A 23706-nucleotide genomic window follows, 5' to 3' on the forward strand; every position below is an offset into this window, starting at 1 on the left:
CAGACAGTCAGAGCACACATTCCAACGCTGATGAGATGTTGGTATTCTCAACCAAACTTAACCGCCGTTGTCCCTTTTCTCTCTCTCTCTCTGTCCAGATGCACTTCCTGTACCAGTATTCCCTCCATTTCTTCCTGGACACCTACCACACAGTTCTGTACGAGAACCCCAAACTCAAGGGCATCACCGACCACACCCAGAGACTGGCCGTCATCACCAAGGACCTCTTCCAGGTAGAAACGCACACCACCAACCAGAGAATTGATTCACACGGGCGCTTTGGGGAGTAGTAGTATCAGAGACGAGCTTCTGTTTGGGGAGTAGTAGTGTCAGAGACAAGCTTTTGTTTGGGGAGTCGTAGTGTCAGAGACGAGCTTCGGTTTGGGGAGTAGTAGTGTCAGAGACGAGCTTCTGTTTGGGGAGTAGTAGTGTCATAGACAAGCTTCTGTTTGGGGAGTTGTAGTGTCGGAGACGAGCTTCTGTTTGGGGAGTAGTAGTGTCAGACGAGCTTCTGTTTGGGGAGTCGTAGTGTCAGAGACAAGCTTCTGTTTGGGGAGTAGTAGTGTCAGAGACGAGCTTCTGTTTGGGGAGTCGTCGTGTCAGAGAAGCTTCTGTTTTGGGAGTAGTAGTGTCGGAGACAAGCTTCTGTTTGGGGAGTAGTAGTGTCAGAGACACGCTTCTGTTTGGGGAGTAGTAGTGTCAGAGACGAGCTTCTGTTTGGGGAGTCGTCGTGTCAGAGACAAGCTTCTGTTTTGGGAGTAGTAGTGTCGGAGACAAGCTTCTGTTTGGGGAGTAGTAGTGTCAGAGACAAGCTTCTGTTTGGGGAGTAGTAGTGTCAGAGACAAGCTTCTGTTTGGGGAGTCGTCGTGTCGGAGACAAGCTTCTGTTTTGGGAGTAGTAGTGTCGGAGACAAGCTTCTGTTTGGGGAGTAGTAGTGTCAGAGACAAGCTTCTGTTTGGGGAGTAGTAGTGTCCGAGACAAGCTTCTGTTTGGGGAGTAGTAGTGTCAGAGACAAGCTTCTGTTTGGGGAGTCGTCGTGTCGGAGACGAGCTTCTGTTTGGGGAGTCGTCGTGTCAGAGACAAGCTTCTGTTTGGGGAGTCGTAGTGTCAGACGAGCTTCTGTGTCTTGTTTCTGTACAAAGGTGGTGTTCAACAGGGTGGCTAGAGGCATGCTGCACCTGGACCACATCACCTTCGCCATGCTGCTGGCGAGGATCAACCTGAAGGGCATGCCTAAGTAAGACACACACACACACACACACACACACACCATTCAAAACATTTAAAGTAGTATCCTAAGATGGCTGCCATAGAATTTTAAATGTGATGGAAATGAGCATTGGTTAATATGTGGTGCTTGAGACAACAAAATGTCGGGCTGTTCGTTGAAATTAATACTTCTGCCACGGCAACGCGTCACCTTCACCAGGGCCTCATGCGCCGAAACAACACCGATATCCACGACAAGGTGGTTCACCCTTCTATGGTGGCCATTTTAATTTTAAGGCCGGACCAGCCAGGTGACCGTTCGAGGCCGTCTTATTATTCCGTCTCTTCACGTTCTGACGGTATTGCATGAAACTAAAAGTCATTATGATTCTCGTCCCTTGTTCATAGCGAGCCCTCGTGCGATGCAGAGTTCCAGCACTACCTGCGCGGTAACGAGATTGCGCTGGCCGGCACGTCGGTGCCCAAGGTGAAGGGTCTGAGCACCGACCAGAGCGAGGCCATGGTCCGACTCAGCCACCTGCCCGCCTTCAAAGACCTGGTAGCCAAGGTGGAGGAGGACGAGGTACGACATGTAGATATTATAATGTAGATACTCTGTTAGCATGTAGATATTATCCTCCGTTATCATGTAGATATTATAATGTAGATACTCTGTTAGCATGTAGATACTCTGTTATCATGCAGATACTGTTATCATATAGATTAGCACTGCACTCAGTAGTACTCATTTGTATATTTTGTACCCAGTTTAATCACCTGTACATTGTATATTACTGTTAGATTTGCACTCTGGATGAAAACTTATTTTCGTTATACACTATACACTATAATGACAATACATTTGAGTCTAATCTAAATCTAAACAATTCTCAATTCCAAAACTGCCCTCTCCGACTGATGGAAGCGGTTTCCTTGGTATGTAAACTCTTAAGTGGTCCTAATACTGTTATTTTTTTATTTTGTGCCTTGACTTCAGCAATTCTTCATGTGGTTGGAGAGCAACAGCGCTGAGCTCTCTGTTCCTTACCTGTGGGCCGAGGAGAAGCAGTCCTGTAAGTACTGAGCTAAGACATGCCGTATTAGAGTAAAGGTACACGTATCCGTACCGAACCGAACCGAACCGTTTCAGTGTGTACCGTACCGAACGGCTGTGTAGTGTACCGAACGAATACAACGGTATGTTAACCACTAACGACCTCCCACGGGGGCTGTTTTTTTCACAATCTAATATAATAATAATAATAATAATTTTTTTTTAAGTCTCTTATTAATTTCAATATAGAATATTCGTTGACAGCCCTACAAGTACAATTACCGTAATTCCTCTAATAGTAACCCCGGCTTGTATTTGTTTCAACTGTAGCGGGTACCAGGCTTGTATTAGGAGGAGGCCTGTATAAGAGGGAGGCCTATATTTCAAATTTTCAAACGGATCATAATGAATAAATCAACATTTTGTGTCAGTTTGAACCCAGTAAAATGTACTGGGTTCATTTATTGAAACCAAGTACTGTATGAAATAGTAAACAGTGCAATTACAGGTGGTCACTGGTCATTTCAACGTTTTCAAAGTGAAATCAAGTAACTAGCTCAGTATGCAGCTCAGTATATTAGTAACCCGGCTTGTATTAGGAGGCCGGCTTATAATTGCTTAGCTCAAGAGCGCACCCGGCCATTAATAGAGACCCGGCTTGTATTTGAGACCCGGTTACTATTAGAGGAATTACGGTAGTTACTGCACACTACATCACCCCTGAGTGGAACATGGAAAGCCAAACTTTCCCCCACTGTACCGAAAACCGTACCGAACCATGACTTCAAAACCGAGGTACATACCGTACCGTGGTTTTTGTGTACCGTTACACCCCTACGTATTAATATAAAATATATATATTTATTATACAGAACACAATCCTTTCCCACCAAGTGTATACATTACCGGCTCTAACCTGAGCCGTCCGGCTCTCTTCCTGTTTCCACTTCCTGCTCAGCCCCCATTGGCCAGGTGATGCATCAGCTGTTGCTGATCCAGGCCTTCCGTCCAGACCGCCTGCTGGCCATGTCTCACATTGTGGTCTCCAAGGTGCTGGGAGACAGCTTCATGAGCATCATCGAGCAGCCCCTTGACCTGGCTAACATCGTGGATAATGAGGTACACCTTGTGGAGATGGAGAGTAGGGCTGAGCCCAAACGTTCGAACCTTCGTTCGTTACGTTGGCATTCGAATTCTAAATCAACATTTGAATCTTTTATTTTTAATAAAAATAAAAAAAAACATTTATTTAAATGTTCTTATTTTTTATATTTTTTTATATTAATTATGTTTAAACCAATGGGGTTTATTCTTCACAGTTGCAGATAAAGATTAGGCTACACTAATATTATAGTATTAAAAGAAACTGAGTTATATTCATTAAAGAAAGTTGATTTTATTGATTTAGTTGGGCTGGGGCTTCTCCCTGGGCTGGGTCTGGGGCTGGAAAGTTGATTTAATAAAAAATAAAAAAGACTAATTTAATCAGATTAATCACTTTATTCAAATTGTGGATTTAGTTTAAGGATATTTATAAAAAAAGAAAAAAAAAGAAAGAAAAGTGAACTTGGGAAGTGACCTTTCTGACTCGAGACCTCATGCATTGTGACTGACTTGTGACTCATGACTTGGCCCCCCCTGGGTAATGGGTGTATCTTCTGTGTGTGCTGTGCAGTCTATTCTAGTGTAGAAACTCTGGTTGGAGTCCCTCTGTGTCCCATGCAGTCTATTCTAGTGTAGAACCTCTGGTTGGAGTCCCTCTGTGTCCCATGCAGTCTCTTCTAGTGTAGAACCTCTGGTTGGAGTCCATCTGTGTCCTGTGCAGTCTATTCTAGTGTAAAACCTCTGGTTGGAGTCCCTCTGTGTCCCATGCAGTCTCTTCTAGTGCAGAACCTCTGGTTGGAGTCCCTCTGTGTCATGTGCAGTCTCTTCCTGTGTAGAACCTCTGGTTGGAGTCCCTCTGTGTCCCATGCAGTCTCTTCCTGTGTAGAACCTCTGGTTGGAGTCCCTCTGTGTCCCATGCAGTCTCTTCCTGTGTAGAACCTCTGGTTGGAGTCCCTGTGTCCCATGGAGTCTCTTCCTGTGTAGAACCTCTGGTTGGAGTCCCTCTGTGTCCCATGCAGTCTATTCTAGTGTAGAACCTCTGGTTGGAGTCCCTCTGTGTCCCATGCAGTCTCTTCCTGTGTAGAACCTCTGGTTGGAGTCCCTCTGTGTCCCATGCAGTCTCTTCCTGTGTTGAACCTCTGGTTGGAGTCCCTCTGTGTCCCATGCAGTCTCTTCCTGTGTAGAACCTCTGGTTGGAGTCCCTATGTGTCCCATGCAGTCTCTTCCTGTGTAGAACCTCTGGTTGGAGTCCCTCTGTGTCCCATGCAGTCTCTTCCTGTGTAGAACCTCTGGTTGGAGTCCCTCTGTGTCCCATGCAGTCTCTTCCTGTGTAGAACCTCTGGTTGGAGTCCCTCTGTGTCCCGTGCAGTCTCTTCAGTGTAGAACCTCTGGTTGGAGTCCCTCTGTGTCCCATGCAGTCTCTTCCAGTCTAGAACCTCACGTTCCTGTCTCTTCTAGTGTAGAACCTCACGTTCCTCTCTGCAGTGTTAATTTTGTCAACGGAAATAATTACTAAATATGGTCGTCAACAAAGCTTTTTCCCCCGACGACAACGAGACATGACGTCACGTTAACACTTTGAGTGCCAGCAGGGGGCGCACGATTTAGCGCTTGAGTGCCAGCGCTCTATTCAATGAGAGGGCGAGCACATTTGCGAACGCATAAACTATATCTTAAATTATGGCTATGTGTCTAATATGCCCGTCGCTTATCAATGACTTGCTTGCAGTCAACATTGTCGAAACGGATTGTTTTTTCATCTGTACATTTCCGTTTTATACCAAAAACACTCGTTTTTGGACATTTCCAGGAACAAAAAGTGATTCTGCAGGAATCGCCCTTTACTGGAATACACAAAAAACTAATTTTTCTGCCTATTTTTTTATCGTTTTCAAATAAACGCTAGATTATCGATAGTATATGTGTACTTATGCACGCTAGAGAAGCGGGCTGAAAAATCGATTATCTTATTTCCTGATCAGCACACATACACACATATGGGACATGTTGATATATCTGTGAAAAAAGCTCTGATTACCCCAAGACTGGTAAAATAGATTCCTTACCTCAGATCAGATGTTTTCCAAAAAGATTATTCCAATTCCTGATTGCCATTCCAAATATTGATTTATTGATCCAACGCTGGGTGCTTGAAACACATATTCCACGCTGTTCTGAGGGACCACAAAGACTGCAATCGGCTTGGATTACATGCCTGACAAGTAAAATGTGGATTCCGGATTTTCTTTTCCCCATGCGTTTTCATTCAGTCCAATCCAAAGGGTGCATTACCATCCGGGAGACGATAGGGCACGGTATTTTCCCTGTTCGAGCTCAGAGAGTCCCAGTCGTAACGTGAGGCTAGATTGGACTAGAACTGAATGGAAATCGCTAATTAAAAAAATAACGATTAATAATGAGATTTCTCGTCGTTGGCACTGAAGGGTTGGCATGAAATAACGAGAATTCTCGTCGTTGGCACTCAAAGTGTTAATGTAGATCATGTGACACTAACGTGACTAAATTATTTATGCATTATAGTTGACTACATCTGAGGACACAAAAATTTACTTTACAAAAACCATGACGAATTCTCTTAATTTATGTTGACTAAAACAAGATGAGACAAAATAATTATAACTTTTAGAATAATTCACGTTATTATTTCAGCATTTCCCATTTCCGTTTCCGGCTAATCGATAGCTACAAGTTGTTAATGAATCCCTTTAGCGCTTGAAGTGCACTAAAACATCGTAATGACTTTTTATTTTTCATAATATGTTGGGTACATGCTCAGTAGAGTTAGAATGCTCCCAGTCTTATGGGCTGTGATATGTTACCACACTTTATGCACATACAGTAGAAGTGCAGTGGCAGGTTCGCTAAGCTAATGTTGTTAGCCGAATGCTCTGATGGAGGCCGCCATTTTAAGTTTAAAGTGACGTCGGCGATCTACGGTTGTACTCGACGGACAAAAGGGAATGTGTGTGTGTGAAAATTGTACAGTAGGTCCCAGTGATAATTGCAATCAGTGTGTACTGTGTATTTACACTATCCTAATGTTGCTTTGTTGGTTAAAAAAAAAATAAGCAATTTAAATCAAAATATGTTCCATTCCATGTCTGACTATTTCTGAATCTATTGACCATGTTTGGTTACTATTGGGCTTCTAGCCTTCTACTGAGCTGATTGTGATACCATTTGTGTATACCATTCTCTGCCAGTACTGTACGTCTATGGAGATGTTCACCTTCTTTGCAGGGCTATAACTTTTTTAATTGTATTGCTAAATTGACATTACTATGGCCCATTCAACATCGATTATCTATCGTTCAGGATGTAGGAACGTTTTACTTTTTCATTCACACATTCATACGAAAATACAGTCTAGAATATAAATATGTTTTTATCGTTTTCTGCAGTAATTCCTAGAACGTGAGATATAGGCATAAATGCATATACATTATCAAATGCCGTTTGTTGCCGAATGCCGATCCACGCTATATTAAAAATGTCAACTGTACATGGTCCTAAATGTTATGACTGATCATGCGCAGGTGAACGGAGGGGGGGGGGGGGGGGGTCGTTTATAATTCCGTGATCGTCGTTGAATGCTTTATGTGGTATGGGTCAGACCACGTGAGCGGATCGGCGCGGCCGAGAAATCCGCTCTTCGCTCTTTAAAGCTTGGTCCGCTCCGCTAATCACTCATGTTGACCCCGCCCCCAAGTCGCTCTCCGCTCGCTCCCCGCTCACCTTGAATCGAGCGCTCCCCGCTCCCCGCGCCAGATCGCTCGGCAGTTTTTTTTCTTCTTTTTTTGGAGCATGGTGTAAATGAGCTCAAACTACAACAGTCTACACCCCCTGGGCCCCTTAACAATTGTTTGTATTGAGCCGCATTGTAATTGTAGCCATTCTGCAATGTTAAATAACGTTGTTTATCCATTCACTATCTCTATTAAGCGATGATAGGCTAGCCGAGCCACAATGCTATGGTCGCTGCCATTAACGTTAGCATGTAAGCTAACGTCAACAACAATGGCGTCGATACTTTTTGTAACTGGAGTGAGTGTGGGCGTCTCTACAGTGACAAAGCCTGAACGAACAGCCTATCACAGGTTCACCCTTCTCATTGGTTGAAAATGGCCTTCATGTTTGTACATCGCCATCTGTTGCTTTGGCATTGTACTGCATGTATATATTACATCAGTGTTAAACCACTGTGAGCGGCCTGGAGTGGATTGGAGCGGAGGAGAACTCTCGCTCCGGACGTCGCGCCGACTCATTTTAAAACCCACTCCTCGCTCACGTCAAAACCGGCCGCTCCGCGCCCCGCGCCGCTCACGCTCCGATCCGCTCACATGCACTGGTATGGGTGATATATAGATCAGAGCAGTTTGCATGGATAATAATAAACAAACAGGCTGAAAGTCACTGCAGCCTCCTCTTACCGTTGGGCGATGAGACTGGAGCAAAAAGATCCCAGTTATTTGATGGGGATCGAGTCGATCCATTTCCGGTTTGTATAATACCAATACACGCCCAAATCATGTCAATTATTGAGTTATGGCAGCGATCCATATCCACGGTGTGTGGCTAGAGTCCCGCGACGATATGCGAGTGGCCCGACGTATTTAGGAGACGCACCGATATCCAACCGGCCATTTCCGGTTTGGCAAACTCGCAGATCATCCACCAGGGGGCAGTATTGAAGCGTTGCAGAGTTGTGCCGAGTCCCACTGCATCAGACAAGGCTCCGTGAGTGAAATATGAATACCATGGCGAAAATATGAAATATGATCACAATAACGTCGTACGCCGTGGATTGGCAGAATTCACATGAACTTGAAACACGTCGTACAACGTGATTGGCGGGGAAAGTGTTAATAAATAGAATTGCATTATTTACAATATAAAAATATAAAATGCCTTTTTTTCATTAACGAAAACTAGACAAAAATCATCAGTTTTCTGCGACTAAATCTACACAAAAACAAAAAAGAGAAAATCGAGACTAACACTGACTAAGACTAAAATGCTCAGACCTGTAGTTGACTAAAACTGACTAAATGAAGGTGACTAAATATGATAAACGAAAAAGGAGCATTTGATACATGACTAAGACTAAAACAAAAATTTAAATAGCTGCCAAAATTAACACTGCCTCTCTGTGTCCCGTGCAGGTGAAGCCCAGCACCCCGGTGCTGATGTGTTCTGTACCCGGCTACGACGCCAGTGGCCTGGTCAGAGATCTGGCAACAGACCAGAACAAACACATCACCTCCATCTCCATCGGTAAAGAAACTCTCTGGACTCTGTTAATATAGGGATTCAGAGAAGCACTTGCTATAAGAAGAATAGTGGTGATAATCCTGCTCTTCCTCCACTTCCCTCCCCAAAGGTTCTGCTGAGGGCTTCAACAAGGCAGACAGAGACATCAACACTGCTGTCAAGTCTGGCAGGTGGGTGATGATGGTGCATTTCCTAGTGTGTGTGTTTGCGTTTTGAGTTTTGTGTGTGTATTCTGACCGCTGCTGTTGGCAGGTGGGTGATGCTGGAGAACGTGCACCTGGCCCCCGGCTGGCTGATGCAACTGGAGAAGAAGCTCCACTCCATGCAGCCTCACGCCAGCTTCAGACTGTTCCTCACCATGGAGATCAACCCCAAGGTAAACCAGCTCCACACCTGGACCTCCAACCCATGCAGTTATGACTCGAGACCCCTGTGGTTTAAATGGCCTCTCTCTTTTTTACCGCTATGCTTTTTTTTTGATCAAATTTTTATTATTATTCACATGAAACAAGACAACACATTAACCACAATCACAATACATAGAACTTCACAAGAAAATAACAAAAACAATAATAATAATACAGACTAACAATTATACAGACAAAGAGAAAAGAAAACAGAGTTCAACCTTCTAAAATTTTAATTCCAAGGGGTACTATCTAATAAATGGTCTTTCCCAGTGTTCAGCCCCGATTCCCGGCCGTGTGACCCTATATTAATAAAACGTACATCTCCAATCCACCACATTTTTTGAGAACACGACCCGAAAACAGAGCAATGAACCTTCATGAAAAAACAAAAACCTGTAGAGGTGTTCCATAGACTCACAGAGACCGTGTAAAAGTGGCCAAACAGTGAAGAAATAGTTAAATAGCTGCCCCCCCATAATATCCCAAGCTAAACTCAAGATGACAAGACAAAAGACAAGACGGACCAAACATTTCCTCCTCCCCCTCCCAAGAGACCGCCGGACTCACCCGAACACGCACCTCAACCCCGCTCAGCCGCACACTGCGGTCTTTACCTTCTCAGCTGCTGCGAACCAGAGGTCAATTCCAGCCTGCCCTACCCCAATCACCCGGGCTGTGGATATCTCAAGATAAATCACATCCAATAGAGTTAGGGACCAGTTAATCATTGTAAGCTTCTCAGGCTCCTTCCATCTCATTGCTATCAGCTTCTTCGCTGCTGTGACGCCCGCTAGGACAACCCTTTTCAGTTGTACGGAAGCGGGTAGTGTCGTTATATCGTTCAGGAGTAGCGTAACAGCTGTGAATGGGATAGTTAAGCCACACAGATCTGAAAGTTTGTCCGTTATTGACCTCCAGAAGCGGGCCACTGGTGGGCAATCCCAATACATATGCATATAAGTGCCCGTGGCCTTTTGAGAGCACAAAGTGCACCGAGAGTCGGTTATCAGTCCCATAGCATATAGCTTCCTAGGTGTAAGATAGGTCCTATGAATATAATTAAAATTCATTTGCTGGTGATTGGGGTTGCGGGAAGATAATGCCACATTTGCCCAAACATCATCCCAGTCAAACTCGGGGTCCAACTCCGGGATATCCACACGCCAGATTGTATCCAATGATAAATTTTTATACGTGGATTGAATCAAGAGCGTATAAAAGTCGGAGACAAACCCTCTGGATGTCGTCCTGTCCACTATGAGCCTGAGGAAGGGGTGTGGGTGCAAGGCTTGAGCCCACGGTACGCCATGCGCCCTCAGTGCTGACCTTAGTTGAAGGTAAAGAAAGAAGGACTCGCCGGGAAGATCATAAAATTCTCTTAAGTCCTGAAACGCACGGAGGCCGTTCTTATCATAAATATCCTCCAGAGTATGCACTCCCCTCCTTTGCCATTGAGGAATATTAACCGGCTTGTGTCCAACAAGTTCAAGTTCTTTAATAGTTGTCATACAGAAGTACAGAATACTTTCATACAAAATGCTTCTTACTGTTACGCTCCAGAGACTGTGCTAGACAAGATAGTATCAAATAACATAATATAGCATGTAATTTAGAAGAAGAAAAATGAGGTCACAGTGTTCGGTATAGACATATGTACAATGTTCTGAGTTACCATATAATATACAATACTATGCAGTGTACTAATGTACAGTACTATCTAGTGCAAAGCAGAAATGGGATGAGGTACAATTTTAGGTACAATTTACAGTAAGGTGTACGAGTTGTAGTGCAATCCTTCATCAATAAATATAAAGTGTGGGGAGTGGGTGCTACAGTGTGTTTGTTTAAAGTGAGTGTGTGCGTGTGGATGTGTGTGCTATGTGCGTTTGGTGGTTGTTGTTGTGTAGTGTTCATTCATTGTTCGTTTAGCAGCCTGATGGCCTGGGGATAGAAGCTTCTTCTGAGTCTTTCTGTGCTCGCCTTGAGACTCCGGTATCGCTTGCCTGACCGCAGCAGTTCAAAGAGGCAGTTGTTCGGGTGACTGGAGTCTTTAATGATTCTCTTAGCCTTGCCCGTGCAACGCTTGTTGTAAATGTTCTGGAGGGTGGGGAGCCCCCCTCCAATTGTGCGTTCGGCTGAACGTGTCACTCTTTGTAGTCTGCTTCGGTCTTGTGCAGTGCTATTCCCAAACCAGGAGGTGATGTTGCCGGTCAAGATGCTCTCAATTGTACATGAGTAGAAGTTCTTAAGGATCTTCTGACTGACTTGGAACTTCCTTAGGCGCCTGAGGAAGTAGAGGCGTTGTCGTGCCTTCTTCACAACACTGTCAATGTGTGTGGTCCATGTCAAGTCCTCGGATATGTAGGCTCCGAGGTACTTAAAGCTGTTGACTCTCTCAACCGGTGCCCCGTCGATGCTGAGGGGGCTGTAGTCCTTGACCCCCGACCTCCTGAAGTCCACAATCATCTCCTTTGTTTTGCTGACGTTCAGGGAGAGGCTGTTTTCCTGGCACCATCCCGCCAGGACCTTGACCTCTTCCAGGTAGGCCCTCTCGTCGTTGGCAGAGATCAGGCCCACCACCACTGTGTCGTCAGCAAATTTGATGATTGTATTGCTACTCCGCTGAGCCACACAGTCGTGTGTGTACAGGGAGTAGAGGAGGGGACTCAGAACACAGCCCTGGGGGGCCCCTATGTTGAGGGTGATGGATGAGGAGGTGCAGTTGCCTGCTCTCACCACCTGGGGTCTGCCAGTCAGGAAGTCCAAGACCCACTGGCAGAGGTCATAGCCCAAGCCCAGGTCCCTGAGCTTGGCTATGAGTATGGAGGGGACTATGGTATTGAATGCCGAGCTGTAGTCGATGAATAGCTTGCTGGTTATTAAAAATTGGAGAGTCCAGGTGCCAAGGGCATTTAACCCCACACGACCTCTGTACATTACGCCACGTTTGGATCACGTGAGTTATGATCGGTCCATACCTCAGCCGGCATTTCGAAATAGAGACAGTGGAGTACACTACATCCTGCAATCTTAGCGGAGATACCGCCGCCGCTTCTAAGGAGCGCCACGATACAGCCTCTACAGGGTCTAGCCAGCACATCAGAGGTCTCAGTGAAAAGGACCAGAAATAAAGTTTAAAATCAGGGATTGCGAGGCCCCCATCTTGTTTTCTACGTTGAGTAGTAGCCCTTTTGATTCTCGGGCGTTTGTTATTCCAGATAAACTTAGATACCATCGATTGTACCTTGCGCCAGTGGTCTATTGGAGGGGGCAGGGGGAGCATTGAGCTAATAAAATGTATCCTAGGCAGGATGTTCATTTTGATTATGGAAGCCCGGGCTTGTAAGGAGTTAGGAAGGGACGACCACCTGTCTAGATCCTGGCGTATTTTATCATAAGTACCCGTGAAGTTGTACTTAGTAGTTTGGTTCAGCGTGGGGAATATCTCTATGCCCAAGTATTTAAAATGTTCTACTATGGGGATATCAGCTGGTAGTCGTACCGCCTTGGCCAGTTCATTAAGAGGTAGGCAGGCTGATTTGTTCCAGTTAATCTTAAAGCCTGACAATTTACCAAAGTCGTCGATTATCCTCAATAATTTTGTGGCCGACCGGGAGGGGTCGTCCATGAAAATCAGCAGTTCATCCGCATAGAGAGCAATTTTGTGTGGAGTATTATTGACCATTATGGGGACGATGTCCTCCGATTGCCTAATAAATTGGGCCAAAGGTTCGAGGGAAAGCGCGAACAGTCCCGGGCTCAGAGGGCAACCCTGTCTAGAAGATCTGGAGACAGGCAAAAACTGTTCCACACTCTTTCCAGTCAGTATCATCGCAGACGGCGAGGCATACAGGACTTTAATCATATGAATAAAACTCTTTCCAAGACCCATGACCTCAAGTACCTTCCACAGGTATGACCACTCAAGTCTGTCAAACGCCTTCATGGCATCCAAAGACAGAACTGTGGATGGAGTTGTATTGTCTTTACTGTTATCGATTACATGCAACAGCCTCCTAAGATTATCTGCAGCCAGACGCCCCGGGATAAAACCAGTTTGATCGCAGTGTACCAATACAGACATAAATCTCTGCAGGCGACGGGCCAGCACCTTGGCAAACACCTTTAAATCGGCCCCCGAGAAGACTCAGGGGTCTATAGCTACCACAATCATTGGGATCTTTGTCCTTCTTGAGAAGTAAAGAAATCAACGCCATATTGACATCTCTTGAGAACTCCCCTTGTTCGATAGCGTAATTGATCATATCGAGCATCAATGGACCCAGTTGGTCCCAGAAAGTACACTTCGGGTGGAATACCGTCCCAGCCTGGTGCCTTACCCCTCTGCATTTCAACAATCGTCTCCCTCAATTCTACGAGAGTAATCGGTCTCCCCAGTTCCTTGGCCTCTTCCTCAGAAATGTGGGGTATCTCAAGCCCGCCAATGAACGATTCAAATTTAGAGTCATCAAGATTACCCTCTGAGCTATATAACTGTGAGTAAAACTCTTTAAAAGTGTCATTGATCTTTTTCGAATCAGTAGTGACTGCACCCTGGCTCGTCCTAATCGAGGGGATATCCGAGAAATGATCATTTGAGCGTATTTTCATTGCCAATAGATGGCTAGGTCTGGAGCCGTGAAAATAGTAATTTTGTCTTGTCTTATGTATCAAGAACTCAGACTGTTGTTTAAGTATGGAGTTTATTTCTTTTTTGACTATCTTACGTTGTGTGTTTAGTCGTTCATTATAGTTAGTTTGCAAGGATGCGTATAGGTCCGCATATAATGATTCCAGTCCTTCTAGCTTTTTTGACCGGGATTTTCGCAAATTGGAGGCAAATAGTGTGACATGACCCCTGATAAATCCTTTCAATGCGTTCCACAGGACCCTAGGGTCTTCTACTGTGCCAACGTTGATCTGCAAAAATTCAGCTAGTTTACTCCTGAACTCAGAACAGAAGTCATCGTTCTTTAGCAAGGTCGAATTAAAACGCCATCTGGGAGCTCTTGCGGAGAGCCTGCCAAAGGTTGCCGTAAGGAAAATCCCCTTGTGGTCTGAGAGAGCCAAGGGAACCAATGAGACATCGAAACTATCAAACATATTAGGGGACGCGAATGCATAGTCAATTCGAGAGAAGCTTTTGTGTCTGGCTGACAGGTGAGAGTAATCTTTGAGGGTGGGGTTGCATAAGCGCCAAAGGTCTGTGAGCTCCGTGTCTTTGGCCCACATCCTAAGGGCCTTAGAGGCCCGTTTTTGGTCGCTCGTTTCAGAGGGCCCGGACCTATCCATCTCCGCATCCCAGCACGCATTAAAATCGCCACCCACAATGAGAGCGTATCCATTAAGTTCCAACATATTCTTCGTGATTGTATTATAGAACGCTGAATCAAATGTGTTAGGAGCATACAATGCTATTATAGCCATCTTCCTATGCAAGAATTCAACTTTTGCTATAGTAATCCTTCCCTCCGTGTCCGACCATACATCCAAGATTTTGATATCAAGGTTACGTCTTGTAACTATGACTACTCCTTTCGTCTTATCATCGGCTGAGGATGAGGAGATAACGTGATATTGCCGATTTGCCAGTCTTGACACGTCACCTACCAATAAATGCGTCTCACTAAGGAGAGCAAGGTCAATATTTCTCCTCTTCAATAGCCAAAGGACACTGGCACGCTTGTGTGGGGCGTTAAGCCCTCCTGCGTTCCAAATTAAAATATTCAATTTAGCCATGGTCGAGCTTGTATAAATGCGTAGAGAACATACCAGTGCAGCCAGGCTGAGTACAGAGGCGCTGATCCCGGCGGGCCCGGACGGTCAATCCCAGGAGTTCAGAGGAGGAACAATTACACACATATACGACAACAGTACATAAAACACATAAAAATACCACCCCAGCTACAACCCCCCCTCCTTCTACTCTAAACCCTAACCCACCCGTCCTATTATAAGGCCCCCTATACCCACTCTCCAATCCCCCCCCTATGCCCCATCCACTGAGGATGGTCATCTTCCTATCACTTCCCACTAGAGACATGGATCAATAAGACGCTCCCCACTCCAACCCCCCTCTAGATAAACCCCTGAGTAAACCCCCACTAGTCCAATAAACACAAATAATAATAAAAATATAATTCAATAAAGTTATCGGTCGAAACCCACCTGAGCCCTGGCCCCAACATGAGACGACCATAATGGTAAAAATAGCCATTATTAAATAATAACTCCACATCAACCTGCAGCCATCTATTTCCGAATCTGCGCTTCAACGTCGCATTGTTATAGCCCAAAAGGGTATAGGAAAATTCAAAACAAAATTAAATTAAAGCATCCCAGCCGATAGTCTAAGGCAGGATCGGGTCACAGGTTAATTGTGCAAAATTGTGTGAACAATGTCAATTAAATAATGACAAAAAAAAGGAAGGGAAAAAAAGGGGTTATGGTCAAAGTGCATCCCTGTAGCTGTCCCTCTGATCAGGCACAACGGCTGAAATGACATAACCTATGTAAGAATAGAATTAAACACATTCATTAATCCGGGGATGGTAATAGGCAACACCTGACACCACCTGTTATCATACATTGTTTCAATAAAGATATCGGTCGGAGCAGTTAGTCCAAGGTAGGATCGAATCACAGTTAAATTACTCATTCAAATGCCATTAAAACAGCGACAATAATTATTATATAATTACTCAGCATCAACCCTGTAACCATCTACCTTGGAGTCTGCATATTAATGTCGCAACGTTATAGCATAAATGGATCACGGAACATTCAAAACAAAATTAAGGCAAATCAGCAGTTAGTCCAAGGTAGAATCGGATCACATTTAAATCGCGCATACAGATGACATAAAAACAGCGACAATAAGAAAGAAAAAAAGAAAGGAAAAGAGGGTCATGGCTAAAGTGCAGGCCATATAACCATATAGCCATGAAGTGCAAGCCATACCCGACCCAACCTGTTATCATATATTGTATATGCATATTCAACCGACCTTGGCTTCTACTATTGATCCCAAAGCTCAAAACAACCTGGATATAAAAATAAAAGCATACCAGAAGTTAGTTAGGGATTCGATCACTCTTGAATTGTGCAAACCAATGTCCCTTTGAACAGCAACAGCAACCAAAATACGTAACCATTAACGGGTCTCGAATGTCTCAGCGCAGACTATAGACGAAGCCCGCTGGCTAGCCCGAGGCTAGCGCGTAAGCTAGTGATGAATCCGGATAGCACGTTAGCCTATTATGTACATTGTTCAGCTAGCTCGTTAGCTTCCAAAGAGGCGATACACAAATACGACCATGAGGTCAGCTTTAGCAAGTAACAGAAGTCATTGGGAAGCCCTGCTAGTTGGATGGGCATTGGGCAGTTAGCATGTCTGGGCATGACAGCAAGTATTTGTGAATAGTCGGCCTAATCAATGTATATAGGCACACACCGCCAAGTCACTCACCCGACATAGATATCATCAAGCAACAGTCTCGGGTATCGCCGCGAGATATTCCTTCGCTTTAGCCAACGACCAAAATAAACGCTGACCACCGACCTTCTCCAACACAGATAATTTCGCGGGAGCGAATAACGTGGGCCTCAGGCCTAGTTTCCATAGCTTAGTCAGGACCACCTTGTATTCGCCTCTCTGTGCTTGAACCTCCGGTGTAAAGTCTTCGAAAATGGCCACTTTGTGATCGCCAAGCCTCAGATTACCCCTTCTGGTACGAGCCGACCGCATGATGAGTTCTCTCTGCTGGAGTCTGTTCAGCTTGACTATGATGGGCCTCGGCTCTTTGTTCACGCCGGGAGAAAACCTGCCCGCTCTGTAGGCCGATTCACAGACTGGAGGCGAAGGGAGGACGTCCGTCCCTAGTATTTTCTGCAGCAGTTCGGGCACGGTCTCAGAGAGACGGCCTTCACCGCTGGTCTCCGGTACTCCAACAATCCTGACGTTGTGGCGTCTATCCCGGGACTGCATCTCATCCATTGCCGACTGTAGTTTGTTGACTTCAGCCTGCCTAGCCAGCAGGGCGGATTCGAGACCCGCCATCTTCTCGCACTGTAATGATACCTCCGTCGTTAGCATGGCTAGTTCGTTAGCATTAGCCGAGGAGACAGCGTGCATCGTCTCCATCTTGTCTGTCAGCGGTACTACCGCCAGCCGTATTTCTTCTGATATCTCACGACGGAGGCTGACACAAAAATCCGCCAACACTTTCTTCTGTGCTTCAGCGATGCGTGTCTCAGAGTCTGCGTGTAGCTTGGTCATGACCAAGAGCACAGCTTCGCTTAACTCCCCGACAACGGGCGACGATGCGGCCAGGCCCGGTGGTGATGGTTTGCTGGTTGGGGCAGTCATGGCTCTGGTTTCCACCCCCGTCATCGTAGAAAGTCGAAAAAAGTCGATGAATGTATACTAAACACGACGACCTAGCAAACAGATAAAAAACAAATAAAAATAAAATAAAGACTAATGGGGAGAAACGTATATTCAGCACGGTAGAAGGGAGCTCATGTGAAACACGTCTACTCCATGATCGCTCAGCTCCGCCCCCTTTTTTTACCGCTATGCTAATGATTTAAAATGGGGGAAAGATGAAGAGGTTGACGTGGTGTGTTCCTGAACTCTCCACACACAAGCACACATGAGCACGCACACACAACACACATACTGTATACGCTCACACACTAACGGACACTTTAGCACGAACACACACACGCTGCACATGCTCAACGGTCACTCTACACAATGAAAAGGTCACTTAAAAAAATAGAACGGGAGTGGTTCTGGTATAGTAAATAGATGGATATAGCAAGATAGCATAAGGATATATAGTATAACTGTATATTGTATTGTATAGTAGTGTACATAAGACCCAGTGCCTCATCCGTAGCTATCACTGTATTGCACTATCGCAGGACCTTAGCATGTCTTTACCATGCTTTTTGTAAACGTTATGTACATTATACCCGTTATGTCTTATTCTGTCTTATTTTTATTACTTGTATTATTGCACAATCGCTGCAGGCATGACCTCCCGCATTTCACTGTATGCTTGTATGCCGTGACAAATAAAACTCTTGACTTGACTTGACTAGGTGCCGGTGAACCTGCTGCGAGCCGGGCGTATCTTCGTGTTCGAGCCCCCGCCCGGTGTCAAGGCCAACATGCTCCGGACACTCAGCAGCATCCCTGTGGCTCGCATGTGCAAGGTGACCAGAACACACACTCTGTCTCTCACACACACACAAACTAGAGCTGTCCCCGAAGTCTGTTTTTGGGCTTCGAACTTCGCCAGGGTTTTTCGAACGGACGTTCAAACCTTTTGAATCATGCAAAAAAAAATATTTGCTAAATATTTTTTCTGGTTCAGTACTGTAGAGTCTGGATTTTAGGCACATAGCGCACATTTACGCATAACGTAGCGCATATTGCTGCGGTTATTAAGAGTAGTAGTACCTACTTACTGATCACGGGAGGCTTCAATATCATTTGGATGGTAATCCATTTTGTGAATACATTTGTTGAAACAACATCTTTGTTGGCCGATGGCTCCTGCTATCGTAACGTTGGCGAGCTAAAGGGCTGCGCTCTGCATAGCTTAATTAACGTGCATAACATACCTGTGTAACGTCAAGTAACTTGTGTTCCGCTGGGAAAGTTCAACATCACTGCAATGCATACACTTGGTTTAATCCAAACGTCCATTCGGATTAAGACGGGCGAGTGTGAGTCACTCAACTCTCTTTTTTTTGCATGATTCATTAATTTTCTGATAATGTATGACCCACGGTGACCCATCCTCATCCCAACTAGACTGTTGTTGTCCTGTGTTCGCGCGTGACTTTCAAATGATTGTAAACACAACATAGTACTGTGATATTCTCATATATATCACATTCTGATATATATTTTATGAATTCAAATAAAACTGAAATTGAAAAATAAAATAAATAAAAAAGCGGAGGTTCGAACCCATTAATTAAGATTCGAATGCCAACGTAACGAACGAAGGTCCGAATGTTCAAACGTTTGGGCTCAGCTCTAACACACCACACAGCGTGCTCGTCTCTACTTCCTGCTGGAGTATTAACCCCGTGTTCTCTCCTCCCCAGGCTCCCACAGAGCGCGCTCGTCTCTACTTCCTGCTCGCCTGGTTTCACGCCGTGGTCCAGGAGCGCCTGCGCTATGCTCCGCTGGGCTGGACCAAGAAGTACGAGTTTGGAGAGTCTGACCTGCGCTCGGCCTGCGACACCATCGACACCTGGCTGGACGACACGGCCAAGGTCAGAGGTTGCCTCGCGGTGAAACAGCCGTGCTGTGCGCACGCTGCCGGAATCCATATTTGTGCGTGCGCACGTGCCGCCGGAATCCATATTAGCGCACGCTGCCGGAGAAATAACTTAAAAACGACCTTAGAATTGTTCGAGATAGGTTGTTCATGTTCATGGAGTCATGTGCGTGTGAGTTTGCTAGGATGTTTTTGGTGTGTCCGCTGACACTAGAAGTGTTCTGTAGGCCCAGGTAGCTGCATATTTGTACACTCCAAAAAATTTAATTTTATCAAGTGAAAATATCTTATATTTGGTACAATAAGTCCAATATTGAGTAGAATTTCATTTTGCTTATTTTTTTCTTGATTTTTGGTCAATTTAATCTTGTTTTAAGAAAAGGTTAATCTTGTTTTCTTAAAATAAGATTACATTGAAAAAAGTTATTTATCAAAATGATCTGCCAGTGGAATAAGATAATTCAAGCTAATTCTACTCAATATTGGACTTATTGTACCAAATACAAGATATTTTTACTTGATAAGATCAAGTAAATGTCAGTGTAAATGTCAAGATTAATGACATGCCTCAACACTTAAGAAAATGTACACTATTTGTATTGAACATAGATATAGATGATTTAATAGATAATATAAATAGAAAACAGACATAGATACATGGAACATACTAACTGTCTAACATACACAAATCATAACACTACAACAGCACGTTACACCTAAGAAGTCTCAGTGGCATAGGCTACATTCTGCTTTAGAGCATTTCATTTTCCTGGGCTCTTTGGTAGGGGAATATTCATACAGTCTGGAGAGATTGATTTATGAGACTATCTCATGAACGGAAGGTCACCGGTTTGATCCCACATGACATCCTCCAGTGTGGTACTGAACCTGCTCCAGTGTGGTACTGACCCTACCTGCTAGGGCTGGGCGATAAAACGATAATTATCGCGATATATTTTAATAATCGATATCGATTGATAATAAAAAGAATATCAATAGAATTATAATTTTTCTTTTTGTGACCTGCAACAGGGCAGTTTTAAAACAGAGACAGTGGACAGACTTGTCTTTCTTGCCTGCAACTTAAAGTAATGACTTTGCTTGTCCAAAATGACAATACTGACCAAATTGAGATTTATTTCTCTTGTCCATTTATTTTGTTTGCTTTCTAATTTAAAATACAGTTTGAAACCGTCTGTACACAGTAGGCTATGTGTGTTAGCAGAGCTAGTCTCCAGTCGCGAGTCACGGTGCACATGTGCGGTGGTTTGTCCACCAAAAAAGCGCCAAAAGATAGAAAAGAAACTAGCAGAGCCAGAACTATTCAACTCCCCTGGAGCCACAGCCAGCAGAGAAGCCTGTTTACTTTCGCTTTCAAACCAACTGCAGCCTGAGAACTGGAGTGTGAGGGTCTGTAACACTAAAGATGACAACGACAAAGAATTGCTGCAGATACTTATAACAATATCGATAATTATAGATATAGAGTGATATGATATCGATATCGTGATATCATTTTTGGCCATATCGCCCAGCCCTACTACCTGCTCCAGTGTGGTACTGACCTTCTTCACACCTTCTCCCTTGCAGGGTCGTCAGAACATCTCCCCAGACAAGATCCCCTGGGCGGCCCTGAAGACCCTGATGGCTCAGTCCATCTACGGCGGCCGCATCGACAACGAGTTCGACCACCGGCTGCTCGTCACCTTCCTGGAGCGCCTGTTCACGCGCGGCAGCTTCGACAGCGAGTTCAAACTGGCCCTCAAGGTGGACGGACACAAGGACATCAAGATGCCCGATGGAATCCGGTCAGTGGCTGCTAACCTGCCTCAGAGTTATTATACACGGGGCAACTTTGTGGACATTGGGTGGTGATGGGGCAACATTTCCCCCTAAGTTGCTAATCAAAAGAACAATGTTTTTCTGGTCTTTATTTTTGAAGCGGTAACATTTTGTTTGTGATATTCTGTCTTCCAGACGTGAGGAGTTCATCCACTGGGTCGAGATGCTCCCCGACACACAGACGCCATCTTGGCTGGGGTTGCCTAGCAATGCAGAGAAGGTCCTGCTTACGACTCAGGGTATGCCTCGGCCTCGCTCGCCTTCCACCGCCGTGCTCTCTGGGACTCTGTTGTCATGTGACCGCGAAGCTTCCTCGTCAGTCATGTGACCTTCTGTAGTTCTCTGTTCTGTCCTCATTGGTTCTTCCGTAGATTTGAAAGATGGGACATTCCATATTTGTTGATCTGTGTGTGTGTGAGGGATATCTGATCCATGAATTCTGTAATTGTCTTTTCCATTAATCCATTAATTCCATTAATTTTCCATCCATCTGTCTTCTGGTGTCTTAACTGTTCTTACTCCTACAGGGTGCCGTATTGCAAAGACTGGACCTACAACTGAACGCTCTTGTTTATTTTAGGTCAGCCTTGGGCAGAAGTGTGTGTACAGACTACTGAGAACATAACGTTTGTTCCCTCAGTTATTCTCCACAGCTGATGCGTTGACTCCTCAGTTCAGCTCTCCTTAGTTTTCTATGGGGGGGGGGCGGGTAGTTCCTAGCATCAGACCTGCACGTGTTTAGTCCCATTATATAACCTGCTGTCAGTCTCCGTCCACAGCCCAGTCGGTACAGTAGTCTCCAGTGTATGGAGGGTGTGTCTCCGTCCACAGCCCAGTCGGTACAGTAGTCTCCAGTGTATGGAGGGTGTGTCTCCGTCCACAGCCCAGTCGGTACAGTAGTCTCCAGTGTATGGAGGGTGCGTCTCCGTCCACAGCCCAGTCGGTACAGTAGTCTCCAGTGTATGGAGGGTGTGTCTCAGTCCACAGCCCAGTCGGTACAGTAGTCTCCAGTGTATGGAGGGTGTGTCTCAGTCCACAGCCCAGTCGGTACAGTAGTCTCCAGTGTATGGAGGGTGTGTCTCAGTCCACAGCCCAGTCGGTACAGTAGTCTCCAGTGTATGGAGGGTGTGTCTCCGTCCACAGCCCAGTCGGTACAGTAGTCTCCAGTGTATGGAGGGTGTGTCTCCGTCCACAGCCCAGTCGGTACAGTAGTCTCCAGTGTATGGAGGGTGTGTCTCAGTCCACAGCCCAGTCGGTACAGTAGTCTCCAGTGTATGGAGGGTGTGTGTCTCCGTCCACAGCCCAGTCGGTACAGTAGTCTCCAGTGTATGGAGGGTGTGTCTCAGTCCACAGCCCAGTCGGTACAGTAGTCTCCAGTGTATGGAGGGTGTGTGTCTCCGTCCACAGCCCAGTCGGTACAGTAGTCTCCAGTGTATGGAGGGTGTGTCTCCGTCCACAGCCCAGTCGGTACAGTAGTCTCCAGTGTATGGAGGGTGTGTCTCCTCAGTCCTCACCCTCCAGCAGCTGTATTTCACATCCATCATGTCGCCGTGCTGTGATACAACCTCCCCCCCACCCCCCCCCCGTTGACCTATCACATCCTCCCTCCCCGCTCTGCTGTCCAATGAGGAACCCCCCCCCCCCCCCCCCCTCGGTCTGTGTTCCAGGTCACCCTGTTGTAGGAACTACCGCATGGCGTCCTGTTGTTAAATGTCGATCTTGCTACCCCCCCCCCCGTGTGAAATTAAAGTTGTGTGTTGTCTCTTTGAAGCATGATCTGGTCTGACCGTCCTGAATGCACGCTGACACAGCCCCATATTCTGATGCAACAAACCCTTTATTTATTACGTTTTTCACCCCATGAGGCGCAAAGCCTTTTCTGTCTATGCTCCACTATTAATTTCTTCTCCCCCTGCCTCCCCCCACTGCCCCCTCACCACCTCCCTCCCCTCCTGCCTCCTCCTCCCCCCCACCTCCCTCCCCTCCTGCCTCCTCCCTCCACCTCCCTCCCTGCTCACTGGCTGCCTCCGCTGGCCTGTGCAGGCACCGACATGATGGGTAAGATGCTGAAAATGCAGATGTTGGAGGATGAGGACGACCTGGCGTACGAGACGGAGAAGAAGCCTCGCTCTGCCTCCACATCAGACGGCCAGCCGGCCTGGATGAGGACCCTGCACACCACCTCCTGCAGCTGGCTGCAGCTCATCCCCCAGGCGGTGCAGCCGCTCAGACGCACCGTGGAGAACATCAAGGTAATGGCTTTTATATTGATTTAAATAGTAGAACTACAGAGAATCTCTTCCGGTCGCCCCAAACAATAGCTTATTTCACACCTAGCTGAGAGGCCAAAGGCTCAGCCCAGGCTGCAGAAACAAATGAGTGGGGGGGCATAAAATATTCTTGGGGGGGCAATCATTTTTCAACATAACAGGTTCCCTTTCATCTGTTTCAGCGGCGCTGTGGCTTGCTTGGCGCTGCCCACGGTGCTGAACTA

The 23706-nt window shown here is 45.8% G+C and overlaps 1 protein-coding gene across 1 annotated transcript in view; it reads left to right on the forward strand.

Annotated features, from left to right (window-relative positions):
- Window positions 1–23706, forward strand: part of LOC311239764 (cytoplasmic dynein 1 heavy chain 1-like) — a 218548-nt gene that overhangs the window by 177119 nt on the left and 17723 nt on the right. Inside the window, exons 61-73 of the mRNA XM_084328191.1 lie at window positions 99–233; window positions 1143–1237; window positions 1618–1792; window positions 2207–2282; window positions 3222–3382; window positions 8551–8662; window positions 8769–8829; window positions 8912–9035; window positions 18178–18291; window positions 19195–19365; window positions 20961–21178; window positions 21348–21451; window positions 23256–23464. Of these exons, the coding sequence (XP_084184317.1) occupies window positions 99–233; window positions 1143–1237; window positions 1618–1792; window positions 2207–2282; window positions 3222–3382; window positions 8551–8662; window positions 8769–8829; window positions 8912–9035; window positions 18178–18291; window positions 19195–19365; window positions 20961–21178; window positions 21348–21451; window positions 23256–23464 (1755 nt within the window). The remainder of the gene's footprint in view (window positions 1–98; window positions 234–1142; window positions 1238–1617; window positions 1793–2206; window positions 2283–3221; window positions 3383–8550; window positions 8663–8768; window positions 8830–8911; window positions 9036–18177; window positions 18292–19194; window positions 19366–20960; window positions 21179–21347; window positions 21452–23255; window positions 23465–23706) is intronic.

This window comes from Notolepis coatsorum (genome assembly GCF_963971535.1).
Source record: "Notolepis coatsorum genome assembly, chromosome: 14".
Lineage (NCBI taxonomy): Eukaryota > Metazoa > Chordata > Actinopteri > Aulopiformes > Paralepididae > Notolepis > Notolepis coatsorum.